Raw genomic sequence first — 27,479 nt, 5'->3', positions numbered from 1 at the left:
AATCAGAGACATGCATACAGTACAGACAGGCAATATCGACGAGGGCAGCACTCAGTCTGCCACACAGGTGATTCAATGATGCCTCATGAGATGAAGTGCAAAGTGAAAGTAAAATATCTGTAAAGAAAACTGGACTAAACACTGCCAGACACATGTTTTACAACATTAAGAAATGAGCCCATAAAGCAGCAAATCAAACTAAAACCTGACTTTGCACGATAAATCCTCATTACTGTCACATCAGTCTGGTTTGTCTAGGGCTGCAGACACAATCTAACAAGTCACTGGACTGGACTGGACTGGAGCCAAACAGCATTTACAAGTTATAGTTTACAAATTCTTTGGTTTGTAGTTTACCAAATTAAGTCAATTCATACACAAAATGTAATTCAAGTTCATTGAATTAACTTTGACACAACTCGTGTTGAAGTCTTCTGACTCTCTCATTTTCCCAAATCGAGCAATAAACAGTTCACAGTTTGTCCTCCGTGTCTTACCTGTGCAGACTGGGACACTGCCTCATCTAGGGTTGTTGCACGACCCTTAACTCCCTCTTTGATGGCCAGGTAGCGTCTCTCGGCCTCTGAGTAGCGCTGCGTCACCGTCGCCCCCTCCTGGAGGCTGAGCTCGGCCAGCTGGGGACCAATCTTCAGCAGCTTGTCGATGTGGGGCTTGTGCTCTGCAATAGACTCCCTGAGCAGCTGGAGAGCGAGTGGAAGGACGGAGAGGGAGTTTAGAACATGGAAAAGGATATACACATTTCAGCTGGTGCCAATAATGAGAGGCAAGCTGAAACAGAACAGATTTCATATCCTCTCGTACCCTCATCTGGTCCTGCTGCAGTCGGAGAGCGTCTGTGTCTATGGCTGGTGGTGGCAGCTGGGTGATGAGGGTTTCAGTCTCGCCCAACCACGGCTCCAGTTCTTCGTACGTCTCCCAGAACCGAGCAACCAAAACCTGGGCCTGCTCCAGAGCTGAGAAACGCTCACTGTGGCACTGGCTCACTGCATCGTAACGAGCACTGAGAGAATCTGTCTTCACCTGAAGAAGGAAGACATAAAGATATTAAGTTGAACACAAACTTGATCATGTTCAGTCTCTTCCTCTTAATTCCTCATCTCCCCTCAACCTTTAGGGACTCACTATCAGTGCGTCCTTCTGGGCGTCACTGCAGGTTTCCAGGATGTCGTCTCTGGTGCTGAGCAGCTGATCCACAGTGTCTTTGTGTCGGATGATGTCGATGTTGAAGGCTCTCTGTACTTGCAACTGGGCCACCGTCACGTCGGGCTCCAGGCTCAGGGGCCCCAGAGATGCCAATTTACGCTCCGTCTCCCCAACCCAGGCCAGCTCTGCATCCACCGCCTCCTCGTACTGAAAGGAGGAGTCGATGTTTATAGATTTAAGTGCTCACAGTACAACGGACAAATCTAATGGGAATTTCAGGTGAAACTGCTTGCAGTACCTGTTGTGACCTCTGGATGGCAGCTTGTACCAGCTGCACCCTCTGAGTGATGGTTTCATCAGCCTGGCGGTAGCGCTGGTTGGCATCAGCGACCAGGCGGTCCAGGCCCTCGCGGGCTCGCCATGGCACCAGATCTAAGAGGGCACTGCCCACCTCGTTCACCGTGTCCAACACCAGACGCTTCTCTGCAGAAACCTTCTTCAGCTCCTGCAAAAATCAAAGTGAAGGATTAGTCTCACAAAGCAAAAGCTGCAATGAAGAGGAAAATATTGCTTAAATTCAGACCTTTAAAACACAGACAAATAAACAAATGTAGAGCTGATTTTAACTTGACTAAACGCCAGCCAGTGCGTCACACCTGGTGCCCTGAAAGTACATTCAAGTTAAACGCTGAAAATGTCACTTTGGATTAAAAAAACTGGATGGCAGCAACAAATTAAATAGCAATAATTTTTTTTTCAATAGCTTTATTGAGTGCCAAGAAATCAATGTTACTATGGTAACTCAACCATGGGTGGGTTGATACTGGAATGGCTGAAAATGTCATTACAGACGAGGAATTACTTCGGGTGCAATATTTTCTATTATGGGAAATGTCATCTTTAAAAATAATCTCTTAAAATGTGTAAAATGTGGACGATTGAGTGTGTGAAGCTTTATTGGCTGAACGCTGTGGCTCACTGAAGAGCCCCTTCAATCGTTCAGTGAAGGAGGCGTCAACTGTTTCAAACGGCTGAAAAAGAAAAACTAAATAATCCAAAGAAGAAGAACCAGTTAAAACAGACAGCTGGAACCAACTCTTCAGAACACAGAACCCTGAACTGTGGTGTGTACATGAAGTGAACAGTGGATAGAAGCTGACTCTCATGCTGTTTGTCAAAATCTCATCTTAAAGCAAATGACTCACGGCCAGAGTTAATAATAAACCAGGAAGCAGTGAGTGTTATGTGAAAGAGTCAAACATCAACACCGTCGCATCTAAACACTGAAACTTAATGTTGCCTGCATGTTTTAATTTGAACACTAATGAACTGCTGGATGATGATCTTAGTTTTAAGCGATCCAGTGTCTTTCTTCAAAATCAGTGCAAAAATAAATGGATATTAATGGATAAGTAGTGATCTGAATGTCTATTTTTGTGAGTTCAAGGGTTGCATCCAAACACCAAAGGGATACGGCCATAACTGCAGCCCTCTTACTAATTCTCCACCCACCTTTTGTCTTTCCTGGTATGTGGGTGTAGCGTCAGGCTCCACGTTGTTGAGCTCCGCCTCCACACTGTCCAGCCACTGGTTGACGTCGTCGTGGGCGCTGGCGAATCGCGTGGCCAGCTGCAGGGCCTGCTCCAGGGTTCGAAGGGCCTTGCTGCTTCCGGCCGTCATCTCAGCGTAGCGAGACTTGATGCCATCCAGCTTCTCCTGGATCAGGAGGACTTCCTCACCTGCAGGAGGACGCACAGGTGAGGTCATCGACCGTCCTGAAGCTAAGTCTTACCAATGTGATCAGTCAGGAGCCAGCACAAGAAAACCCAGTTCTTAAATTTCTAGTTTTCTATTTTCATATGTGAATGTTTCTGAATTGTGTGCTGTGTTTACTGTGAAATACAACACAGTCTATTATTATTGCTGCTGTTGCTATTATTATCATATTATTATTATCTCACAGTGATGAGGCGGTTCTTGACAGTTCTGCATTCCTCTCAATGCCACATGATTTGTCTAACCATGTAAATATGAGAGTACACACACAGCGTATTCATGGGGTAGACCAACAAATATCTGGCTAACAGCGCTAGAAGTCAGCATGGCTAATATTATGAGGAGAGGGACACAGACCACATGTTTGAGTGTGGTTCACCGCTGACGTAAAAATGTGTGGTTTGGATGTGATTCTGCTTCAGGGAAACACAGTTTTAGCTTCTTTCTAAAGTGATTCTCTCACTAACATTCATATTATAGAGGATATCAACTGCTTTATTGATTTCAGTGGCTGATCATCAAAATGTACAAAAGATGATGAAAACACCTTCCTGACAGAGGGACACTGGCATTGGATGTCATATCTGCTGAGGAGGTTAAGACAAGATTACCTGTGGTCTGTTTGAGTAAAGCTTGTCCGTTCTTGATGGCTTGGTCAACTGTCTTCTTCCTGCTCAAGATCTCTTCATTTAGAGACTGACGGGAGAAACAGAGTGAAAGTCAACCTCTGGTAGATAAAAGACGTTTTCCTTTGGCACCAAGAACAAAAAAATCAGCAGTACAGCTTCAATCCTTCGACGACTCTCAACAGTTTTAGCGATAAAACTACACTTGCTCATATTTTTCTTTCTAGTAGAGATGGTAAAGTAATATAACAGTGTACGTATCAGATACAGATACTATACTGAATCTATATACAGTGTGTAAAAAAGAATTTACTCGATACAAAATATCCCATTATTACAATTCTACATGCATACGGTCCCTTTTCTTACTAAATTACTACTGTTTTCATGTTTCAGAAGGCATTCAGTGTGAGTCGTACCAGAGTGTGTTTGTGCTGCTCGGCCAGCAGCTGAGGCTGGTAGCTCTGGATGGAGACCTGAGCCAGCCTCTGAGCCACCTCTGCCAGCCAGTTCAGCACCTCTACCTCATCCTCCCCAAACAGCTGAGCGTTAGCCAGCGCCTGCTCCAGCAGGCCCGCCCGCCTCGTGCACCAATCGGCAAGCTCCGAGTGACCCGACCTCACCGCCCCCACCCGCTCGCTTAACCAATCACGGTCAGCCGTGCAGCTGAGCGGGGTCAGCGATTGGCTGAGGGACTCGAGGCGATCGACCTCGGCTTCACGTGAGGACACGTCCTCTTGGAGCGCCTGGGAGGTGTTTGTGTGTGTGTGTGTGTGTGTGTGTGTGTGTGTTTGAGGGGAAGGTGAAGAGAAGTAAGAAAAGCGAAACAACAGAAAAACAAATGGATAAAAACTCAAAATATGAGCATGCAAATGACAAATCATAGATCAACAGGAAATCAAAAACATCAACAAATGAATGAATGAGTAGAACGACTTTAATAGAACGGAAAAAACTTAAAAAAACTGAAATGAGAAGTAAAAACTCAGCTTAGCATGAGTACAGAAACAGACTGATAGAAGGGGATGTTTGGCTTTGTGGATCTTATGCCTTGTGCTTCCTCTTCCAGCATCTTTCCATTGAGTTACTCTCAGATGAAGTGTTGGCATTTTATCCAGACTTTACATGTTTTTGCTATTATGAATTATTCTCTACGTTATTTGCTGGTTCAGACAGGTACTGCCAAACTGAAATACCAGCAGTATTTATAGGTAAGTAATTTGTCAAGTACTTTCATGTCTGCAACAACTGTAAATCCACTGAATGAACAATGTTTCATGATTAGCCTTTACTTTGCCAAGCATGGAACAACTGACAGCGCCCTCCCATAAATTCAACCGACCTCCTACCTGTCAGACAGGGTAGCTTTTATATTTTTTGGATGACACTATCTGTAGCAAAAATAGTTCAGGCAGGGCTTCACCTGCTCAGTGACTCACATAAAAATCAACCATTCTGACCTTTTCATGAGTGGAGGGTCTCGATAACAGTGGGGCCGAACAGTACCTTGTGCTTGATGATCTGCTGGGTGATCTTGGCCGTCTGGGTTCCCATTGGCTCGGCAGAGCTCAGGCGTCTCTCGGTGGCACTCAGCCATTCTCCCAGTGGCTCCAGGGCTTCATGGAACTGAAGAGCCAAAACCTGCAGCTCCTCCAACTGCCTCTGCCTGAGGGACGAGGGGTCGGGGGGTTACAAAGATACACGAGATGAGACGGAGGCGGAGGAGAGCTTTTATTGGTATTTTATTGCTTTCAGAGATTATTTGCTCAACTTGGACTTGATTTTGCATCACACAGCTGTCATCTCTTCTTTTTTTTTTTTTTCAAACACAATTCATTAAAAGTTCATGAAATTTTTATCATGTATGATTAAATTTTAAAGAACTTAATAAACAGATAAAAATGTATTATTGTAGTGTGCTGTGGTGTGTGTCAGAGTCAACTGAAGCATCTCACAGTGTGCTTGTACAGAAAGCAGTAGTGTGTGTGTGTGTGTGTGTGTGTGTGTGTGTGTGTGTGTAATAAATTTGACAGACCGATCAATATATATTAGAACACTGTTACATGAGCAGTCTGAGATATCAAGTATCATGTGTGTCCATTTGCCCCCAAAGAATCATTATTTCCAGAGCGAACAGCAGAGACACTGAAATGACTTGTAGCCCACAGAAACCAGTAGTAATGATACTATTCTTTCTTTAAGTACGGTGGAGCTCAACAGAGCTAGACAGAGATGAAACGAGCAAACAGGAAATAACCACAGGATAATATGCTGTTGAGGAGCACCACCAATTACTTCGCCAAACCACATATTTACAGCAAGACAAGTCTGTAACTTCTTACTGTCTGTGACATTACCTGGGTCTCCTTTTCAAAATGGACAGAATCGATCATTCTGAAGTGTCAACAATCACTGAAAGACTGTCTGGGGGAGTTCAGAGACCCTTCAGCCAACCCCCGTGCTGCAGAGGAGACTTACCTGCCACCGGCTTTGTCAAGCAGGTCCGTCCATCTCTCTGCCAGACTCTGGAGCTGGGTCTGAATCTTCTCTCGGTCCTGTGTGTCTGCTGTGGCTGCGATCCTCTCGCCCTCAGCCCGAATCATCTCCACCGTCGGCCGGCGGTCATCTAACAACCTCTGGAGAAGCTGGAGGAAGAGATATGCACGCAGTTAATCGAACAAATCACCTCTAAGGTGTCTGACTATCAGGGACAGGTGCTGTGGTAATACAGGTTTATATGTCTCCAATGTTTGTTTTTAATTCATTTAGGAGTAAAACATATTGATATTTTGATTGATCTCCTCATGGTGTGACTAGATGTTACAAGGTCATATTTGGGATTTAAACGAGCCTTATAATTACCTTGTTATCTCCTGATACAGAAAAAAAAAATCATGTATTTTGATGTAAGCTACGACAGTGAAAAGTTAAGCTTTGTCAGATATTGTTGCCAGGGGGGCAGATTTGGCTCATGGCCTCTATTTGCCCACCACTGCTTTACAGTGTGTCCGTGAGCAGAGGTGTTTCCAAAATGCAGCCTCCCGTTGAGAATGGGTGGGGGTGTTAGAAACACCTCTCAGTATAACACAATAAAATTTGCCACCACCACAAACTACAGCCTCAAAGATGATAAATCAACCTGGCAGAACAGAAACCGAACATGATAACCTTCATGAAGAGTTTACTGCAGGGCTGATGTGTTACATGCCGTTTGTTTGGCTAGGAACACCTAATAGATACACTTGATGAGTTGAAGGCAGCATGCGCACCACTTGCTTTGTCTCTTTTGTGGTGCAGGGAATCAAATCCCCCAAAGATCCAATTCCAAAGAAAAACAGTGAATTGGTGCCCACAGAGTGCGGTCACTGTGTACACCGCCTAATCAAATGTGCTATAAACATTCTCCTTTCTGTCAACATGTTCCATAATCAATCCAAACTTAAACGCTGATCCCTCCATATTTGCAAAACAAAGGAGTGTTTACACTTGTGACTAACACAAATCAGAAAATGTGCTTCCACAAAACAACTATCCTTCAAACTAAATTTGTTCCCGCACATGTTTGAGGCATGAAATAAGTAAACAGCGTGGGAGAATTTATCCTTTTCCAACAGCAGAAGATGATGATTTTCCATTGTTACCAAAAGCTACACTTGCATTTAAGAAACATTACCGACCTTCTCCTTCTTCAGGAAAGTCTCTTACAAAGCAGATCAAATCTTTCAAACAGTTATGAATGAAGGACTCAGCTGATATCTTTATATGTTTATTACTCAACATTTAATAAGTGTGAAGGATAAATACAGAGCAAAATGTTATTCACTTAACGAGGGGATCCAACCGTTTCAGGATCAACAAACAACATGGATGAACGTCCTTCCTGCTTAGATAGCAGCCTCTGTCTGCTTTGAACTCACGGCTCAGTTCAGCCTCTGGAATGCACTTCTCTACACTTTACTCTCTTTTTCTTTGCCAAATGGTGACACGACTCTCTGTCACGGATGTAAACACGTGTGATTGATCGCCGGCCGAGGCTGCAGCACTCTTATGTGCACAAACACAGGAAGAGTATGTTGGATAAACAGGGAAAAGAGTGTGTGTGTGTGTGTCTCTGAAAACAATACGAATCCACCATGCATGTGTGTGCGTCTGTTTTTATGCCAGTCTGACTGGCAGACGGTCAACTGGGGCCGTTTGGATGCCAGGCAGACGGATCATTGCCCGTGTGTACGTGTGTTTGTGTGTGTGCGCTTGTCATTCAAATATCTATTGTTTGTGGCTGAAGGACAGTGAGGACATCTGAATATCAATAATGTCTCAACTCAACCCGTCTGATAAACCCACTTTAAAAACAAACAGAAACGAGAAGCAAAAGTTTGGGCATCCTGCAGGTTCAGTACTAAGTAACATCCCCTTTGGCAGGTATCATAGATTGGAAACGCTTTCCGTGGCCACCGAAGAGTCTTTCAATTCTTCATCCATTCTTCCTGAAAAAGGCTTCTGGCTCTGTGGGATTCTCGGCCTGTCACTGCTCTTTTGAGGTCTATCCACAGATTTTTGATGATGTTCAGGCTGGGGGACTGTGAGTGCCATGGTTAAAACCTCCAGGCTGTTTTTAGGATCATTTAAGTCATCCTCTTTTCATTTTCAGTAGAACTATCTGAGTTCAAATCTCAGTCAAAAATAATCCACTAATCTTGTTTAAAATGTTGAAAAAACCTCTGTTTTTGACTTCAGTCCATCTTCTTCTCACCTAACTATTCACAGTAACAGACACTTTGACCAGGGGTGCCCAAACTTCATGCCACTGTGGAGGAACTGTTTCCCAATAATGTTCTAACAAATAAATAATCCAGAAAAATTGAAAGTGAAAATTCAAATCCACTTTAATTTACAGAGAGAAGCTGGCAGAGTGCTTCAAAGACAGAAGAGGAGGATGTGGGTGGCAACTGTGCTGGATGATCACCGCTTCAAATCCCAAAAATGGAAAATCTGAGCACTATGACACTGGATGAAAAACACTTCTCTGAACCCAAATGAACCCTCGATGACCTCAAGAAAACCACCTCTGCTGCTTTGAGCGTTACATCTCTCAGTTCTGCTTTGATACTGTTTGTGGAAAAACACAAACACGATTTCTTATCTCTTGTAATTTTACATGAGAAACAGGATTTTATTTTGTGCCCCTGCATCCTTTTCGTACCTTCTGCTCTTGGATCTGGGCCTTGACCACGCGGTACTCGGCAGATGGAGGCTTCTGATTGGCCACCAGCTCCTCTGTGTCACTCAGCCAGCTTAACAGAGGCTCCAGAGCATCCTGGAATTTCCCACAATGCAACAGGGCCTCCTGGAGCTGGGCGATCCGCTCTGCCACCTGAGGGAAGGAGAGACGGTTGTGACTTGAGAAGCGAGGTCGATGTAATATACTGCACGTCAAAGCACAGAAGGTCATACATGAACATGAACACAGACAGACTCTTCTCTGATGTGGCTGCACGCAGATCAAGTCGTACCCGCTTGTTGAGTGAATTCCAGCGGAGGTTGGTGGTCTCCAGGTCGTGCTCCAGTGCCTGGGTGTCGGTGTGTTTGCCGGCGCTCTGGATCAGACCCTGACCCACTGCATTGACGTGCTGCAGCTTCGGCTGAATGCTGTCCACCTGCTCTCTCTCCACGGCCTGTAAGAGGAAGCAAGAAAGGGGCGATCATTAATTGATTTATTCATAAATGAATGAATGAATGCAAGAAAGAAAAATGCAGGAAAACATGTGAGGAAAAAAAGAAGCCATAAGTTTAAGCAGGAGAATCAAACCAGCGGTCAAAAATATACTACACATTCAATCTGCGTGACAACAAATGGAGGTGAACGCTGCTACATTATGTTCGTATATATAGAAGTGACAGGATGTTAGGAGGTGAAAGAGACAGAGGGATGTGCAGAGATAAGAGAGGAGTGGAAGACAGGAAGGGAATGGGAGAAATGAGGGTGGAGGTAGGAGAGAACAGAGGAGGGGGAGAGGGGGATTACGGGGATTAGAGGGTTAGACGAGTAAGGGGCTGGCTGGAAAAGGCTGAGTCGACAACACACACACACACACACACACACACACACACACACACACACACACACACACATTGTCGAGTACACTAACACACTTGCATGGGTGCACACAGCCTTCACACACCTACAGTAACACACACATTTATCGCTAATGCACGCACAACTTCGCCTGTCTGGCCACATTACTCACACACACACGTCACAGTGGAGGGCTGGAGCCATCTTGTGATGACAATAGAGGCAGCCACCCGACACTAAAGACAACCAGACTTGACTTCCCTGGCCAAAAAAGACCGAGCGACAGCCAGCTCCTCTGTCATAGTAAATCTGAGTCACTACTGTATCCAAACACACAGTGCATACAGCAGTGGCTTTCAAAGTCCGGTCCAGGGTCCCACTGGGGTCGTTGGAGAGATTGCAGAAGTCCCAAGCAATTTAGAGAATTTAGACTTAGTTGTATTCCCACTCAAAGGCTACTTGCAGATGCGGAAACTGATCTAAAAACAATAAATTTGCTACTTCTCTATTTCATATCACTGTAAATTTAACATATTTGTTTTGAAATAGTGGCTGGACAGAAAAAAAGATGTTTAAGATCATGATAATTGTAATAGACTAAAGGATTTGGTGATCAGTATATTGATAAAGAACATTATCATCAGCTGCAGCCCTAAATGAATACAACCCAACACTAATGTGAACTCAAAGGCCCCGCCGTTATAAAACTGTACGACTTCTCAATGACTTTTCATAGTTTCAATTTCTCATTTCAGAATTTTGAGCACATCTGTGACCTATAAAATGTTGTTCCTGTCTGGTTTGTTTATGTTGTTTTTCTTAAGGGGTAAACAGTCTGGTTTTCCCTACAGTTAGTCTTACTGTGGGAAAAAAACTATCCAAAACCAACAGCTCATACAGCGAATGTGAGAAAAAATACATTCTGCTAAATTCCTGCAAACCATCCTGCTATATCCAACAATTTGCCAAATCCGCAAAACAACTTTCACAATTTCACGGTATTCCCTGACCAGTTGGACAGCTGGAAACCACCACCAATTAAATTCTTTTCATTTGGTTGTTTCTGAGACAAAAATCCCATCAAGTGGGAGTCCGTGGCAGTAATGATGGATTGGGTGGGTGGGTGGGGGGCTGGGGTCCGCTGTCATGAAAACATTTGAGAAGTCCTGACATTCAGAATAGGCCCACAGAGGGAGAATTAAGCCTGCTGGTTTATAATGCTGTGGCAGCCAAACCTCATTGGCCACACAAAGAGACGAGACACACACACACACACAAATAACCAGATCCAGGACACACACACAACAGATTTTGGTAAATCCATGCCTAGGGGAAAATAGCTGGTGTGACAATACTGAAGTGGGTGCAGTTAAAGTGAGGGGAGGGAAAATGTAGGTTTGGGTTTCAGTGAAACACCACTATGGCCTGGAAGAGGCTGCAGCAGCCGTGGGTGTCCAACACTCAAATAATAACAAACCACTGCACATTACTCTACCAAATACAACTGAAATGAAAACATCTGAACAAGAAATGGTCGTTCCCACATATGCACCATAAAATATAAAAGATGTTTTTGTGACGCAGTCTTCTTTCATCCTCCATCGTGTCGCTCACTGTGACCTGCGCTAAGCAGCCAGCTAACAAGCAGAGGATGTGAAAGGAGAGCTGGACTACGGCGTCCACACAGCAACCTAAACTCAAGCCTTATTCATTTTCAACATAAAATAAAGCAAAACAGCAGTACGATCAAAATTTGCATGAGCTCCCACTGTGATGATTCTGAGATGATTTCAAAGGAAAAAGGAAAAAGTCCAAATGAAAGGTTTTTCATTTTCTGTCATTCATTCATCACTATTCAGAAAATATTCACCTGCATTTTAAAGCTTCCAAAGCCCTCGATTTGGATTTATGACGTGTCAAAGACGTTTACAGAGCTGCAAACAAAATATTAAGTTGGTCCTGTGTATCAGCTGGAAGCGGTTGAGGTGGAATGTGTTTCTGAGTCTCTGCAGTCGTAATCAAAGGGTTTACAGGTTTCTGCTCATCTGGTTTAAATATGGCATCAAACTACAGGTTCTCCATGCCAAGGCTTGTGTATGTGTGTGCACAAGTTCCTAATTTGTGCACGTGTTTGTGGGAGTGTGTAGTGTGCACAAGTATGAATCTATGTGCGTAATTATGTGTGTGAAAAGAAATGATTAAGTGTTCCACAGGTAAGAATCTCTGTGCATGATTAAATATGAATGAGCAGTTTGTGTGTGTGTGTGTGTGTGTGCGCGCGTGCGTGCGTGTGTGTGTGTGTGTTCCTGTCCACTCTGGACACAGCTGTGTTGTGGTGATGGGCGTCATAGCTGCTTGGAACAGGAAGTCTGTCGGCCAGAACAACAATGACTGTAGCCATGACCTGCTCCACCCTATGCCTTATCCTGGTGTGTGTGTGTGAGCGTGTGTGTGTGTGTGTGAGAGTCAGAGATAGAGGCGAACAGAAAATCACCATTCATCATCTAAACACACACTGGGGTTTATATAAATGTGTTGTAGGTTGTGTGTGCTTATATTTCTGTCCACTCTCCCTCCTCCTCCTCTTCTTCTGTCGCTCTCTTTGTGTTCCCTCTCTCTTTCTCTCTCAGCCGCCCTCTCTGCTCTTCCTCTCTCTTCACCAGCTCTGAGTGGTTGACTCCACTAAACCAGAGCTCTGGAAAATGTCCCACATACTTGTCATTCTTCCCTACCTCAGCCAGCACGCAGCCAAACACGCACACTCTCTTCGCCGAGCAGACTGAACTATCACCACCGTACTTGTCATCCTTCCTCCTGATGGCTCATCTCTCTATCTCGTCTCTTGCCTTCCGCTCCCCCTACCACAGCTTCGTCCCACTCCGTCTCTCCATCTGGACTGCACCGGCTTTCTCACTTCAGCAGTTCAGCGTGCGCAGGCGATAAAATCAGATCTGACTAGGCTTATACTGGCTAAACACTGTTTGCATTGATACGTCTCATCACATATGCATCAGTCTGAGAGGCTGTTCAAGTTCTAGAGAAGACCGAAGAATTCACAAATACATTTCCTGTTCATCATCATCATTATTAGATTATTAGATATTCTGAAATGTGAGGATTTGCTGTTTTTTAAAGACAAAACCAGTTGTTTAATGGAGAAAGTGATTGAAAGAGTAATCGATTATAAAAAGAATCACTAGTTACAGCTGGACTTAAAAGCCCCTGAAAAGCTGGTGTAAAATCTAAAGATTTCCAAGTTTTCTAACATTAAATATTCATGACTAAATAAATTAAAAAAACATCCTCAAGTTTGAAAATCAAAAACTTATTTGTCTCATGTGGACTGTGTGATTTGATCAGATTTTCATTCAACTTCTAAGTGCTTAGTTCTAAGTGACTGATGCGGAGTCTCAAGGGGGATAAAAGAGGATAATTGCCTGGGACTCCCCACCAGTCAGCTAGAACTGAAGAAGCCTCTTGGATGAGAAACGTCTTCTAGAACCTCAAGCCCGTCCAGCAGCTGTTTGTAAAGCACTCAGAAGCACCACGACCGGGATGAATGAGAGAATCTCCACAGACATTTCCATTAAAATTTTGCTTAATTCAGTGAGAGGAGCACAACTCAAAAAACAACACGCACGCCTCTCATGTTGAATAATCAATTCTTTCTAACTCTCTCCGACGGATCATTTTGTGTTCATTTAGGAAACCATCACTAACAGTTTGCTCACTGCTAGCAAATCAGGTCAAATAGTGTGAAGGAGTGTGAAAACACATGACAACATACATGCAGACCGGGTGACACGAAGGCCATCTCATAAATATTTTCACTGGGCTCAAACCTCAAGACTGAAACAATAGTGAAAGTCTCTAATTTAACCTCACTTTGGGCTCAATGTTACATAATAATGTTTTTTTAATCCATGAACTGACTGAACATGAACATATTTGTGGATTCTCTAAACTTTGCTGTCAAGCTAATAATGCTGAGGAGAGGAATAGCTGTGCTTATGGCTCTTGCATAAAACCCCACTCGAGGACAATCAGTTTCTTAATCTGCACAGATGAGGAACATGCAGCTCCAAACATAAACACTGAGAATTACAAGTGACAGCGCGTAGAAACATGGCAGCCTTCCATGCGCTGCTACTGTGACTGCTGTAAAAATATGGGAAAGTATAAGAAAAAACTAAACATGCTTAGGAAATTGCATGAGATGTTGTCCAGCTACAACTTTTTATCAAGCCTTTTAAGTTGTCCTCTGAACTCGCCTTTCATCTTCCTTTCCCTTTATAACCGATTTGTCGACTTCATGAAAAGAGCTAGTGGTCATGTGAAAAGTGCGAGCATCTTTAAAGCCTGTGAAGCTTCACTTGGACCACGGAGACGGTGAAATAAAACTAGTATGCCTGGTATGCCAAGCGCAGAAAGACAGGAACGGTCACCCTCTGTTAAAACTGAATGGGAGTTAGTTTATATGAGCACTAAATAGAAAACCAGAGGGAAAAAATGAACAGCCTCAGTATCCTGCACCGTGGGTAAAGTGTTTCTCCTGAAAGCAACATGGTAGCCAGTAACAGCACTGCTATCGCTCGCTTCCTCCTCCACCTCCTCCCTCACCCCTTGCCTCTCGCTTGCTTCCTGGCTTTCAACCCTCATCCTTCCTCACTCCCACCTTTCTCTTTTAATGGAATGAGCAATAAGGGGAGGAAGGAAAGGACAGAAATTTGTTTCCAAACTAAACTAAACTAAAATTGCCAGAAAGGCTTTTCTTTAACCCGCCGACTGACCGACCCCAGGGATGAAGGGCTTAATGGGTTAATAAACCCCATTTGTGTCCTTACTTGAACATCAGCAAATAGATACAAATCTCATGCAAATGTGGCCGGCATTCAAAACACGCTGGCTCAAACTTCACTATCCTCTTCTTCTTCCCCTTTATTGTCCCACCTGCAGCTCTTTTTCTCTTTTAGGGGTGCACACACATTTCCTTCATTCATGCTATCACTGCGCTGCTCATCAGCTCCCTGAGAGACAGACAAAGAGAGAGTAAGATATTAATTCCCTTTCTGGGGGGATTTGAGGGTTCTTGGAAATATGTTCATATCCAACAGGAGACCACTGCTGCTGCTCTTCCACTCTTAGGAGCTTTGTTGTCTTGCTGATATCACTGAGGGTGATGCAGGAACAGAGACAAAAATATGTAAAATGACTGAAAAACGCTTCAAATATTTCATCTACTTATCACATTTTAAATGCATCTACGTTCAATTCCAATGGGAGATCAATGTGTGCCTGCGTTTGCTTTCATGCTTTTCTGTGTTCCCGAACACGCCCCCCTCCTTCTCTCTCCGTCTTTCGCAGGTTTATCCCGGAGGCGGTTGTTCAGTACCAGAATTATCACATCAATCAAAGCACAAATGCATGAGCCGCGGACCTGAAGCCACCTGGTTCTCTGTGTGCCTGTTTGTCTCTCTCTCTGCTTCAACATCTGTCTTTCAATGCCTCTTCTTTTTTCAGGCCCATTTGTTCCCAATATTCCATCTTGTTTTGAAAGCGATTTGGAACAAAAATAGGGTCTGTGCAGATTTCAGAAAGCCACAGTTAGAGCAGGTCTTTTTTTCACTGTGTCAGAGTTGATTTCAAAACTGATTTCAAAAGCAAAAATAAGACATAAAACTGGCACAAGGAGTCTTCTTCCAGTAAAACATACGTTATGGAACAAAATACTGTTATGAAGTCCAAATCTGTCTGGGCTGCTTACAAATCCTGCTCTGTCCTCATCCTCATGGACATGCAGCTTAAAAAATCTGTCACTGCATGGCAAAAATGCAATGTGTTATGAATTTATGCACTTAAATTATGATACTTTAAGAACATTAAGGATTTTTGAGGACCCTTTAAAGCTTGTTTCTGCAGACAGCAACAACAAATGCTAATGGCTTATCAATGAAACATGCAATGTCAGAACTGCTGCCTCGAAATCTGTGCATGAGCTGCCATCGGTCAGTCTGTCTGTACTGTGCGTTCTCTTGTCCCAATTCGTCAAACAGCATGCAAAGCTAGTCCATCTGTCTGTCCATTTGTGGGGCACATGTACATACAATGTGCCTTAAAATTAACTCCATATTAATCCAAAGACCTTCTGCTTGTGCCTGTCAGCCAGTGTAGCTCTCTTCTCATTGTACCAAAGCCCAATGTAGCACTGAAAGGTGCTCCCTGAGCAAACAATAGCTTCATCCATCCAACCTCCCTGCTGCCTGTCATAACTCTTTTTGTGTCTGCGCCTTTGTCTTTCTAAACTCAGCGCGTCTATCTGTCCTCCCCATGTCTTCACTCGATCCCTTTTCAATGAATTTTAAACAGCAACTTAATGTGAAAATTGCCTGGTGTTTGTTTAATGTGGGCACAAAGACAGAAGAACAGTGAAGAGAAAAGACAGATGTGAGGAAAAAATAAATAGAAATAAAACAAGTAGACACACAGGGATGGAATGAAATGGGAGACAGGTCAGTGCACAACAGACCGAAACAAAACAGAGAGCAAAAGACAGGAGTGTCAACAGGGAACAGAGTCCAGCCCACAGTTCCAGTGTTAGCCCTGGCACATTCTTATCTGATATCTAGGTTTATATTCCCCAGACAACTTCACACACTGTTTGTGTAGCCATGTTAGCAGAGGCAGCTCCCCTCACAGAGAGCCACAGTATTTACCTCTCACCTCCTTATCTCAGCAGCAAAAGCTTCCAAGCATAGAGGAGAAGAGGGGGAGGAGAAGGAGGTGTGGGAGGGAGAGTGTGTTGAGGAGAGGGAGCATGGCTGAATAAAGGGGATTTCATAAGACAACAAAAGCGCATGAGTTACCTTTCAGAAACGTGAACAAAAACTGGAGTCAAATTTCCAAACAGCCATCAATTATTCATTAAAAAATCAATAAAGAACTAAAACAAAGGACACAGCGATGCTGTGACAGCACAGTATTACTGATATACATGATACAGGGATTTTTCAACAATTTTCTCAGGGAAAGTATGCATTATTGAATACTAGTCGTCTCCTTTTGGGACAAAACTTTTAATTGGGGCCGAATATCGTGTCTTGAAATACCCTCAGTAACCTTTGAACTATTAAATAAAACTAAAGGTTGCTCTTCTTTCCTGTGTTGTGTCAGACCTGGGAAATGCAAATGTAACCAGCAGCCAGCATTACAAAATGCCACTGTCTGTACCCCATTTCTGTTTCCCTTCAAAATGTTCCTGTTTGTGACTGTGCTGTTTCTCCTCCTAATCAAACCTGATGTTGTTACAGATCATCTGCACTACAGCACTCTGTGTAGCTGTAATTCTCTGATTCTGAAAGATCTGAGGCTGAGTGGACTTGACATCTGATTACATTAAACTGAAGCCAGAGAGGCCATGACTGCAGAGAGAACAAACAGATGTAGACTGATAATACAGCACATACAGGCACAAAAACAAGTTACGCACCTAAACTACCAGACATGCACACACAAACACTCACATAGGGCTGATAAACCCACACAGGGCAGAGCAAATGAGTTGTGACTGATTGGTCAGAGCAAGCAACTTGTGTGTGATGTAATTTAATATAAGAGGACCATTAGCTCACATCATCAGCATGGGATCAGGTGCATCAGTGGCCACCCAAATCACACACTGCTTGTTCATGATGTGCACCGATGAGAAATAATTAGGCTTCTCTGCCCGACACTAAATCTCTAAATCTTGATCACAATGTGGTCACTCTGTTTATTTCATGTTGAAACTAGTTTAGACTTAAATCCGATTGATCCATTGATCATTTGGTTAGATTTTGGTAGTGAAATGTAAATGGAATTTCCAAGATCACAAAATTATTTTGCATGTTTCATATGCAAAAAACAGGAAGCTTCCTGCCAACTAGCATACTAAAGGGGAGACAGCAAAAACTAAATTCAAAGTCTGTCAGCAACAAAAACAGGGTTCAGATCAGGCAAATCTAGGCCAGACACTGAGTCACAGCAGAGCTCCTCGAAAGCACGACAGGCTGTCAAACACATTGTCACACTGAGGTACAGTCTACATACACACACCTTTACATGCAGCCCACACAGTCAAACACAAACGCAGATGTAGATGGGAGAGGAATGACACTACACAAACAAAACAAGTCGAAGACTGAATGCAGGAGAATGCAGAGAGACTAGTCTGACACCCAGTCGCATTGACAGCTCTGTGTGTCGGTCCCATGCCACGCTAATCTTCCAGCATTTATAGAATATCCATTTCAGATCCATGTCTGCACACAAAGACACTGTATAATATGTCAGTGATTACATTCTCAGAAGCAAAATCAACCCAAACTGTGAAAGTCATCTAGAAGTCTCGCTCAATTTCCAAACACACTGCCTCCTCAGACACTGATCTCTCTTACAAATTATCTAAACAAGAAGGAAAATGTTCATACACAGCTGGGATACGCCCAGCACCCGTGACTTTGTATGGAAACATAGCACTCTCTACTCTATATACAGACAGCGTAAACACAACAGTAGTACTATGGCTGTGGGATAAATGTTTTAAACTCTGCACTTGAGATCAGCATTATAAGCAGGCTGAAGGCGCACACTGCCCTTTGAGCTTCACACAAATAAACATGTGATCAATCTCAAATATGTGCATGCACTGTAGATTAGCACTGACTCCCACCCAAACACACACCATGTGCACACAAACACACACACCGAGGGTAGTTTCCCATAAGTAGCACCCCCCCTTGAGCATCATATTGCAATCATTTAAAGCTCTACTACTCAAACACAACTAGCTAATTATGGCGTCTACATAACTTCACCCCCCCTCACACACATGCATTTTCCATGCTATGTCTACATCAGTTATACACAACGCTCAGCTACCTGACCTAATTCTTTTTCCATGCTATGCCTCTGTGTGTCCACATCGAATACATTCATTACTAAAAACAGACTTTTGCTCAGCTTTTACTACTTATGTCACAGTCCTTTCTTGTTAGGCTAAATACGCAAATAAACCAGGGTCTCTGCGGTCCAATTAAATTCATTCTCTCTACATGCCACTGTATTTGTGGACACTGCATTCTATTGTTATATTTGTTCAAAAACACTCTGGATTAGTGCTTCAGCTAGGCCAAATACATAAATATAAAAATGTTATAAAACCATCCTCCAAGTCATAAGCTTGTCTTTTATGTCTTTTCCCTTTTTACGGTACGACTGCACTATTCAATCTACTGTCCTCAATTCACTCAAACATGTTATCCTACGAGTACTATAGCCACTGCACGATGGTCTAGACTAAATACATCAACTCACTGCACCAATATGAAGTTCTGTATAAAGTATTTTATGGAAATCAATTGTATGTATCAAAAATTTAAATGAGAGCATACCTCTGCCTCCATGCCAGGGTTGGAATTGGGTAATATAGTTGTCGATTCATTCTCTGCATTAGAACTCCTTCCTGATTGTAAGTGGGGGTCTGTGGGGCAAGATGTGGACCCTGTCTGAGGTACATCTTCCAGGGGCCTACAGGCCAGTGCCTGACCTGTTTCAGTCTGTGTAAATAGACTCTGTAGCAGGCCAGGCTCAAGTTGGTCCCAGGCCTGGTCTGTGGACACGAGTGGAGGAAAGTCCAGAGCAGAGCCCTCTGACTCCCAGTCACTGTCCCCTGTCATAGACCCAAGAACAAACTCTACCCCATCCATCCCAGACTGGGTCCCTTCAGAGTAGGAGTCCAAGTCCAGCTCCTGAGTATCCTCACAGGCTGAACAGATATCAGAGGGGCCAGGTTGGGGACGTTCAGGTGCCGCCATGTAAACAAAGCTGTCAGGGGATAGTAAAGCCCCCTCCTCCTCTGGCTCTGGGCAGCATGAGGGTTTGGGGACAGGACTTGGGGGAATGGAGTCCTCGAGTGGAGATGGGGGACAGTCATTGGGGTAGTGTGGAGGCGCAGACACAGCCAGGTAAACAAAACTATCCGATATCACAAAGGCCTCTGAGTCTTTAGTATCCAATCCAGCACCGCATGAATCCGATTTAGATGGCGACTGAATTAAAGAGGAAGGGGATGTTGAGTCTGTATGTTGAGGGTGCATGAGATGAACAGAGTCTGATTTTGGAGTGCTAGCTATCACTTCTGTTGTAGTTTCCAGATCTGGATCTTGTCCAGGCATGTCCGGTCCCGAGACCACATCTATTGGGACAACAAAAGTCTCTGAAGCAAAACATGTCCCTTCTGTGTCACAAGTTATTGTCATGGCAGGTTTGCTAATCTCTGCGGGGACTGGACTTTCTTGACAGGAAGTTTGAACGTCAACATCCTGTGTACATTCACTGTCAATTTCTCTTTCAACTGTGTGCAGAGGCTCAAGGGAGTGATCCATGAGAACTCCCTCGCTACTGTCCAAACTTGGCTCAGATTGGTCATACACATCCCACTCTGTTCCTAACTCCTCTTCCTCTTTCAATTCTCCCTCACCCTGCTCAATATCCTCCTCCACTTGTTCCACCGCCTCAGCATAAGGGTTCAGAGGGCTTCGTGATGGAGAGGAGGCTCTCTCTTCACAATCCTCGACGTCACACTCTGATGACGCCCCACTGTCCGGGTCTGTTTCAGTCCGTGCATGTCTCCCATGTTCACAGTCTGTTTGAGAAATGTCAGTAATACCAGTTCTGTCTGGCTGGGACATGTGGACCCCACTGGAGTCTGACTCCAGTTGTTGACCAAGAGCAGAGTCTGTTGGGTAACTCATCTCCTCTTCTTCTATTGCTGCCTTATCTTCATTATAGTCAACATCACATTCTTCATCGATGAAACCATGTTCCTTTTCACAGTCTTGTGCTCGCACCAAGTTAAAGTTTTTAATCTGTTCTATGTGCTCAGAGCTATTTAAATTTGAGTCTTTTGTAACGGTCTCTGAACCTGGTGTGATGCTATCAGGCTCTACAGAGTTAACTGCATCGAGAGGAAGGGTTCCTTCAAAATCTACCCAGGCAGTCTTTGTTTCTTCCTCTCTCTCTTCTTCCTCTTCCTCTAAACAAGGAAGTGTGTAGGGATCAAAAGGCTCAGGGTCTACACTCATCTCCACTCCCTCTTCTCCTTCATCCTCTTGGCACTGCCTCTCCAGCTCCAAGAAGAGGTCATCTGATTCAGCCCCTGAGCTGGGGCAGGGTGAGGCACTGGGCACCCTAGGGCCTCCAAACCCTGTAGGGGGAGTCAATACAGGCCAGTGTCCAGAAGTGCCTGTTAAACCCCATCCTTCTGATTCCAGTGTTTCCCTATCCCAAGACTGTTCAATTATTTCCCTATTCTCTAATTTAAGAACTGCCTCCCACTCTCTTTCCTCTCTCTGAGCTCTCTCCTCCTCTGCTTTATCCTTTTCTTTTTTCCATGCCTCCTCCTCCTCAATCATTTTCCTGCACTCTTCCTGCTCCTGTTGTTCAAGCTCCTCGAGTATCTTGCGTTCATCCTCCTCAAATTTGAGCTCAGAGGCTGTGCGTTCTCTGAGCTCACTGCCCTGAACACCCCAACCAAGAAGCCCCTCGTCACCTCCCTCCTGACTGATACAGGGAGAGAGGGGCAGACCTCCATATACTAACCCCTCCTCCTCCTTCAGGAATGGAGATGGGGGGTCAAGTAGATAAAGTGACTCTTCATCCGTGTTGCTATCCTCACCCAATAGAGGAGGCATAGGGGGGAGTACAGGGAAGTTGTGCCTCAGGCCGACCTGGGTTCTTTTTCCTGTTGTTATACTACGGGGCCAGGTGCGGGCCTTGGTAGGAGGACAGAAGACTGGTTTTGGTGGAATGAGAGGAGCACTGTCCCCCTGGTCCTGGTCCAAAAGAGGAGAGTCCCTCTCTGAATCTGAGGTCTTAACTGGCTCAACAGGCTCCTCTGGGATCTGCCTGATTCCAGCTTTAGAAGAGCTAGGAGTCCGTTTGTGTCCCTCCCTTTTTCCCTCTACCTGTCTGGATATACTGGGGCTATGCTCTGGTGTATGTCCAGAAACCTGTGGTGGCCGAGTCTGGCCAAATGCAGGTAACTGTTCTTTGGAAGGCGACGGCACCACATGAGGCTGTTTGTGTTGCTTCGGCAGCACAGGATGAACCTGCTTTTGTCTGCAGAGAGGATGCTGCTGGAGAGGAGGCACCGGGCTAACTGTGGGTGTCAAAGAAGGCGAGGAGGAGACAGGAGGAGTGTGGGGAGCAGATGATAGAGGGGAGGGTGTGTAAGGAGGTAAGGAAGGCGTTGATGAGGTAGGGGTGGATGGGGGGAGGTGAGCAGGAATGGGCTGTAGAGGAGACAGAGGAATCCCTGCCCCAGACAGACGCTTTTCTGCTCCTTCAACAGATGAGAACTCCAGCCTCTCAGCAAACTCCGGATAACTGGGGGGCATAAATGCTTTCCAAGAGCGACGGTTCGGATTGTCCCGTTTATCACCACCTTGATGCCGCCTCTTGGCCACTGCAACTACCCCACCAGAGCCAGATGAAGATGGGGCAATAGGCAAACCTGAACCTACAATGCCAACTGGTGGTGACATTATCTGAGGATCACCAGTTAGCTTTAAGGCATCAAAAATGACTCTTTCATCAAGTTTCTTCACTCCACCGGCATTATCTGCATTCCTGGAGACAAAAACGCCACCTAAATCAGCTCCAATGGTGCCATTGCTGGATAGTGTACTTGCCTCTCCTCTGACCTCCCCACCAGAGCCTAGAGTGCTCCTGGAAGGTTGACACAGTTTGGTCCCTTGGTCAATCTGTTCATTGATGCGCATAGTATCATATATGGATCGCTGGGGGACATAGCAATCCTCTATGTACGTCTCATCCTCATCACCTTTTCCAAGGCAGCGAGGATTCTGCCTCAGGCAGTCCGGACGGCTCAGGGGCTTCCCCATTGTGCCCTTTTCACTTCTGTTGGGCTGCCACAGAACCCCTATTGTTTAAGGTGCAGTCGTGGCTAATTAAATAAAAAACAATGCACAAAAAAAGGATCCTTGTGGAAAATGAATTCCTTTCCCTTTAGTTGTCCTTCGTCCAATAATCGACGAAATCACACAGTCCATTTGGCTGCCTTTAACAAATCCTTCAGGTTTCACATTCTAAAAAAATATTTTAAATCTTATCGTCCACAGTATCATTCCATTTGTGTATGTTGCATTCTTGCCTATGTCACCTCAACAGTAGTGCATTTCCTTGGTCTTTCTGAGATGCTGTGTGGCATCAGAGAGGGAGAGAGAGAGACAGCCCTTCCCCTCGGCACCATATTAATCACCAGCCCTGTTTATCTGAAGGACCGTTAGGAATGAGGGAGAGGTGGAGGGATGAACAGAGGGAGGAAGGCAAGAAAACAGTCATCATCTCCCTCTCTGAGAAGTACAAAGTCCAAAGTGAGGTGAAGACCATGCAGATTACACCCCTTTGTTTTGCTGTCAGAGACACCGAGTACAGCTCTCCTCTCCATATTCATATACAGCAAGTCATTCGTTGGCCCCTTTTTAATCTCACTGAGCTTGTGCCTCCTTCTTCTCCGGTGTACTCTCTACTCTTTCTGTGGCACAACAGGAAAAGGCAGAGAGGGCTTGGACAACTTCAACAGTATCAGTGAGAGGCAGGCAGGGAAGTGTAAAAGTCTCCTTTTAAGGTGAGAAAACCCACTCTCTGTTATATAAAAGAAAGGCTGCGTGGGGTGCAATGAATAGGAAAGTACAATACTCCATGGATTTGTTTCTCTTTTATCTTCCTTTGTCAAAAATGTTCTTTGCAGGAAAAAATGAGAATATCAAATCCAGTAAATGAAAGAAACAAAAATAAAGAAAATGTCTATCCTTTAGAGGTTTTTGAAGCAAGAAAACCCAACTCGAGATAAATATGAAAATAGAAATCCCTTCACCAAGTCACTGTCACTTTGTGGTCCGGTGAGTGTTCAAGCAGTCCACAGCTTTGCTTTTTCTTTTTCTGTCCTCTGCTTCCATTACAAAGAATCAAGGCTTTGTGCCTGCAAGACAGACCCTAATTTTGTCAAAGACATCTCATCAACACCATAACAGTCATCATTAGTGAAAGAAAATCCACCCCGTCATACATACAACAGTCTACGATTTGAAGAAAATACTAAATCCAGAACAAAGAGTGAAGCAGTCCGCTGTAGAAATCCCTGTCAATGTTTCAATTCTTTTCTTTTATCCTGCTTTCTTTCTCTCTCATCCTCAGATCATCCACAGCTCCAGGGGAGAAGCGATGCAGTAGATCGAAAGCAGGCAGGATCTTGGAGGGGGTGAGGCTAGAGTGAAAGAGGGCATCTGGGGGTAGATAGAAAAGGGGGCTGAGGCTGGATCCTGGACCAGCCAGGCAAGCAGGCAGGCGTGCAGGGCAGAGCAGTGAGTCGTGGGACTGTATCCAGAGGGCAAAGACCCAGACAGCCCTCCCAGCTCCAGTCCAAGCTTTGCTTTGCAGGCAGTATCTTCCCCCTCTTCACCAGCAGACAATCCCAGGACACGCTCCCTTCCTCCCCTTTCGCTCTTTTCTTTGCCTTCTTCTTTCTCCTGCTTCCCGTACTGAGAATGAAACAAAGTGCCACGCAATCCCAGTTCCTCTTCTCTCTTTTTCCTCTCTTTCTCTCTCTCTTTGAGACGTGTGGGCTCCCAAGCTTTGCTCTCTCTTTCTTTCACTCCCAGTCTCTGTTCTCAGGCCACTACACAGCTGAAATGGTTTGCAGCTGCTAAAAAAATCTCCCTCTTTTCCTCTCACTCTCGCCGTCTTGCTGCTCCCCCCTCGTCTACTCTCTCTCTTACTCACTCACATGTCCCTTCTCTCTCTCTCTCTCTCTCTCTCTCTCTCTCTCGCTCTCACCCTACCTCCCTCCCTGCTCTCTTGCTGTTTGTGTTTGAATTCAGCTCCGTTTGTTCTGTTTCCTGCACTGGTATTAAAAGACAGGAAGTGCTCCAATCATGCTGGTTTCCTCTCTCCCAAAAAAATAAGAAAAAACACGAGACGGGGAAAGAGGGTGAGAGAGAGAGAGAAAAAGAGAGCGAGAGAGAGACATAGGGGAGGGAAGTAGCGATAGAATGGGAGGCAGGGTACTAAGAGGGGGCGTGGAGCTACAGAGAAAGAGTTGTGCAGAGGAGGATTTTGCTCGTTACCAAAAAATATCAGCTGAATGCCGGGATGCAGCTGATCATCCCACACTGAGCAGCAAGCAACATTCTGCTATTTAAACTGTTTCCAAATAAATACAGGAGGATGAATAAAAAGGGGAATTAATTAAAATGCTTTAATATAATGTATGTAATATAGCCCAGATGAGGGTTTCCTCCAGGCAAGCTAGCTGCATAAAATACAGGATCTCACTTTGCCTGCCACTGTTGCTAGATGTGGTGCTGTGAGAGAAACAGAGAAGGGGGCCAGTGATGTGAGATGGCTACATTCATCACAGCTTTGTAATCCACTCTTAATTCTCCGGGGGCAAACCGCCTCCCCCCCTTTGAGTACAAAAACACTGTCCTTAGAGTGAAATGATACAGAGTTTAAGAAAAAGAAAGAAAGCAGAAAGGAGGGAGGGAGAGAGGGGGCGGGGATTGTTAGCCGACAGGAGAGAAAGAGGCTTATCAGTAATGAGCCGTCTTTTTTTTTCCCAAAGCAATTGTCCAGGCTGTAGGCAGACAAGGAAGTGAGTCCAGTTCATTCTTGTTCACTCCATTATTTCCTCATTTGTTAGAGTCTTCACAGGTTTCCAGTTGAGCCACAATCCTTCTTTCATGCTGAAGTAGAGTCCGCAGTAGCAAAAGAGCTGCTGGTGTAAAAAATAAATACGGCAAAGATACAGACACACACAAAAGTCTGCGATATTCACAGGCCCCACTTGTGCATTCCCGTCTGCGCCTTCACTGAAACCCAATCCGGCTGGGGAGTGTGTGTGTGTGTGTGTGTGTGTGTGTGTGTGTGTGTGTGTGTCAGAGACCGAGGGGCCAAGAGGAAAAGGGGTAGTGCACAAAAAAACAGGAGAGGAGGGGGGTGCTGTCTGTTTCTTCAGGTTGCCGCCACCCAGTTCGTCAGAAGGGGGATACCAGCAAATATGGCAACCTGCAGCCCCAGAGCAGAGCTTCAAGCCACTTTGTTTTTCTCTTGTTATCCAAAGTTACAGGCTTCACAGAGCCAGTTGTGGTGTTCCTCCTCCTCCTCCTCCTCCTCCTCCTCCTCCTCCTTGTTCTCTCTTCTTCCCTTCTTTTTCAGTAGGTCTGTTTGTTTAAAGCAGTCTGGCAGAGCTCGGCTGATCTGAACTGAAGCACTCCTGCTTTCTTTTTTCTTTCTTGCTCGCTCCTTTGACTCGAGGTACATTTCCAACACTCACAAGAGGGACTCCCTCTTTCTCAACTGTTGCACAGCGCAGCCCGTGGCCTGCATGTCAAATATGCTAAATACTCCACTCTTTCTTTTTAACTGCCCGCCCTCCCTCCCCCCGCACACCACCCACCCCCTCTCTGTCAGTTGCGCTGCAGCTGTCATTGCCGCGTCCAAGGCAAACGTCTTCATAGAAACAAAAGGGGTTTGTCATTGGTTTGCTGCACACACCCACACACAGATGCAGAGCTCACAAACTCTCGCGTGACCCACGGCTAACCGACAATCCCCTCTACACAGACCACAACAAGATTTAAACCCAAGCATTCGCAGATGTGGGCCAGCTACCAGGAGAGATGGAGGAACAGGCAGCAGGGAGAAAGAACCAAAATATATTAAAGAGTCAAGGAGGCATAAAGGACAAAGAGAGACTGATAAACAGATTAAGCTCATTTAATTTGCCCAGTCAAATGACGCCTTTTACCCGACCCCTTCTTCCTCTGACTCACTGACTGTTGACACAGGCAGAGTCTGTGCCTCCACCCATGACCCCCCGTGGTCTGTTTAAGATCAAATTTGACTCCTCTGGGGCTCTACCTACGCTCCCCTCCTCTCCTGTAATTGTCATTCATTCCTCAGTCGTTACGGCTGGTTAAAGAGTCCCAGCACTGAAGGAAAGAGGAGGAGGGTGGGTGTTGAGAGAGGAGTGAAGGGACGAGAGGATTAGGGGTTTAATTTTCCCTGGGGGTCGTAATGTGGAGCGAAACTTTACTGCCCCGGTGCTGCACAGCGTCCATTAAATGGCCTGTTATTCACACATAAGGCTCTCCACACTGGCACTGCCTGTGTCTAGAGGCATGAAACCACTTAGTGCGGCTAAGTGACATAAACACAAACAAAGGTGGAGGGCATAAAGCATGTGTTATTGACTTGTCTGGGTCGTTTATTTGCTCGAGGGGAAACACCTTTTGACAGGTAAAATATTTTTTTTCTGTCTCACTCTTTTCATTTCTCCCTCCCTCCCAAGCTGGAGTAAATCCATAATGCATCTCGACAAAACTTAAAAAATATAATGTCATCTTCGTCCTCTTGTTTTTCAGTCTCTCTCCGTCCACCCCCCTCTCCGCCCCCCTCACTGGTAACCTGGCAGCAGGAAAAACGTAGCTGCCATTTCGCTTTTACTCCGCTAACCCACCCTCCTTCTTTCCAACTCTCTGGGGTAGTTTTATATTAACTAGGAGAGCATTTCACCTGCCTGTGTGTGTGTGTGTGTGTGTGTGTGTGTGTGTGTGTGTGTGAAAGCATTTATTGTTCTCAACCTTCCTGAGGCAGAGACAGACACAAAGAGACCTGGATCCAGCACATACACACACAAAGTCACACAAAGACACTGACACATGCACACACACACACACCTCTAAGCAAATAAGGTATGCACTTCTACGACCATGCTG

General features: G+C 44.9%; 2 protein-coding genes across 24 annotated transcripts in view; one reads left to right on the top strand and one right to left on the bottom strand.

Annotated features, from left to right (window-relative positions):
* macf1a (microtubule actin crosslinking factor 1a) overlaps positions 1-27,479 on the bottom strand; it is a 214,549-nt gene that overhangs the window by 22,354 nt on the left and 164,716 nt on the right. For 20 of the 23 annotated variants that reach the window (XM_076755015.1, XM_076755025.1, XM_076755027.1 and 17 more), the window contains 11 exons: positions 9,080-9,241; positions 8,770-8,940; positions 6,045-6,211; positions 5,073-5,232; positions 3,986-4,312; positions 3,552-3,636; positions 2,677-2,903; positions 1,463-1,669; positions 1,144-1,371; positions 823-1,041; positions 498-701 (listed from right to left, as the gene is read on the bottom strand). In XM_076755015.1, the coding sequence (XP_076611130.1) occupies positions 498-701; positions 823-1,041; positions 1,144-1,371; positions 1,463-1,669; positions 2,677-2,903; positions 3,552-3,636; positions 3,986-4,312; positions 5,073-5,232; positions 6,045-6,211; positions 8,770-8,940; positions 9,080-9,241 (2,157 nt within the window). The remainder of the gene's footprint in view (positions 1-497; positions 702-822; positions 1,042-1,143; positions 1,372-1,462; positions 1,670-2,676; positions 2,904-3,551; positions 3,637-3,985; positions 4,313-5,072; positions 5,233-6,044; positions 6,212-8,769; positions 8,941-9,079; positions 9,242-27,479) is intronic. The other 3 variants (XM_076755029.1, XM_076755026.1, XM_076755014.1) reach the window with 1 other exon arrangement.
* The window catches only part of gsk3aa (glycogen synthase kinase 3 alpha a), a 195,589-nt gene that overhangs the window by 58,799 nt on the left and 109,311 nt on the right, over positions 1-27,479 (top strand). The window lies entirely within an intron of this gene.

The sequence above is a fragment of the Chaetodon auriga genome, chromosome 17 (assembly GCF_051107435.1).
Source record: "Chaetodon auriga isolate fChaAug3 chromosome 17, fChaAug3.hap1, whole genome shotgun sequence".
In the NCBI taxonomy this organism is placed as follows: domain Eukaryota; kingdom Metazoa; phylum Chordata; class Actinopteri; order Chaetodontiformes; family Chaetodontidae; genus Chaetodon; species Chaetodon auriga.
The sequence above is the reverse complement of the archived record's forward strand: the minus strand, read 5'-3'. Positions and strand labels throughout refer to the sequence as shown.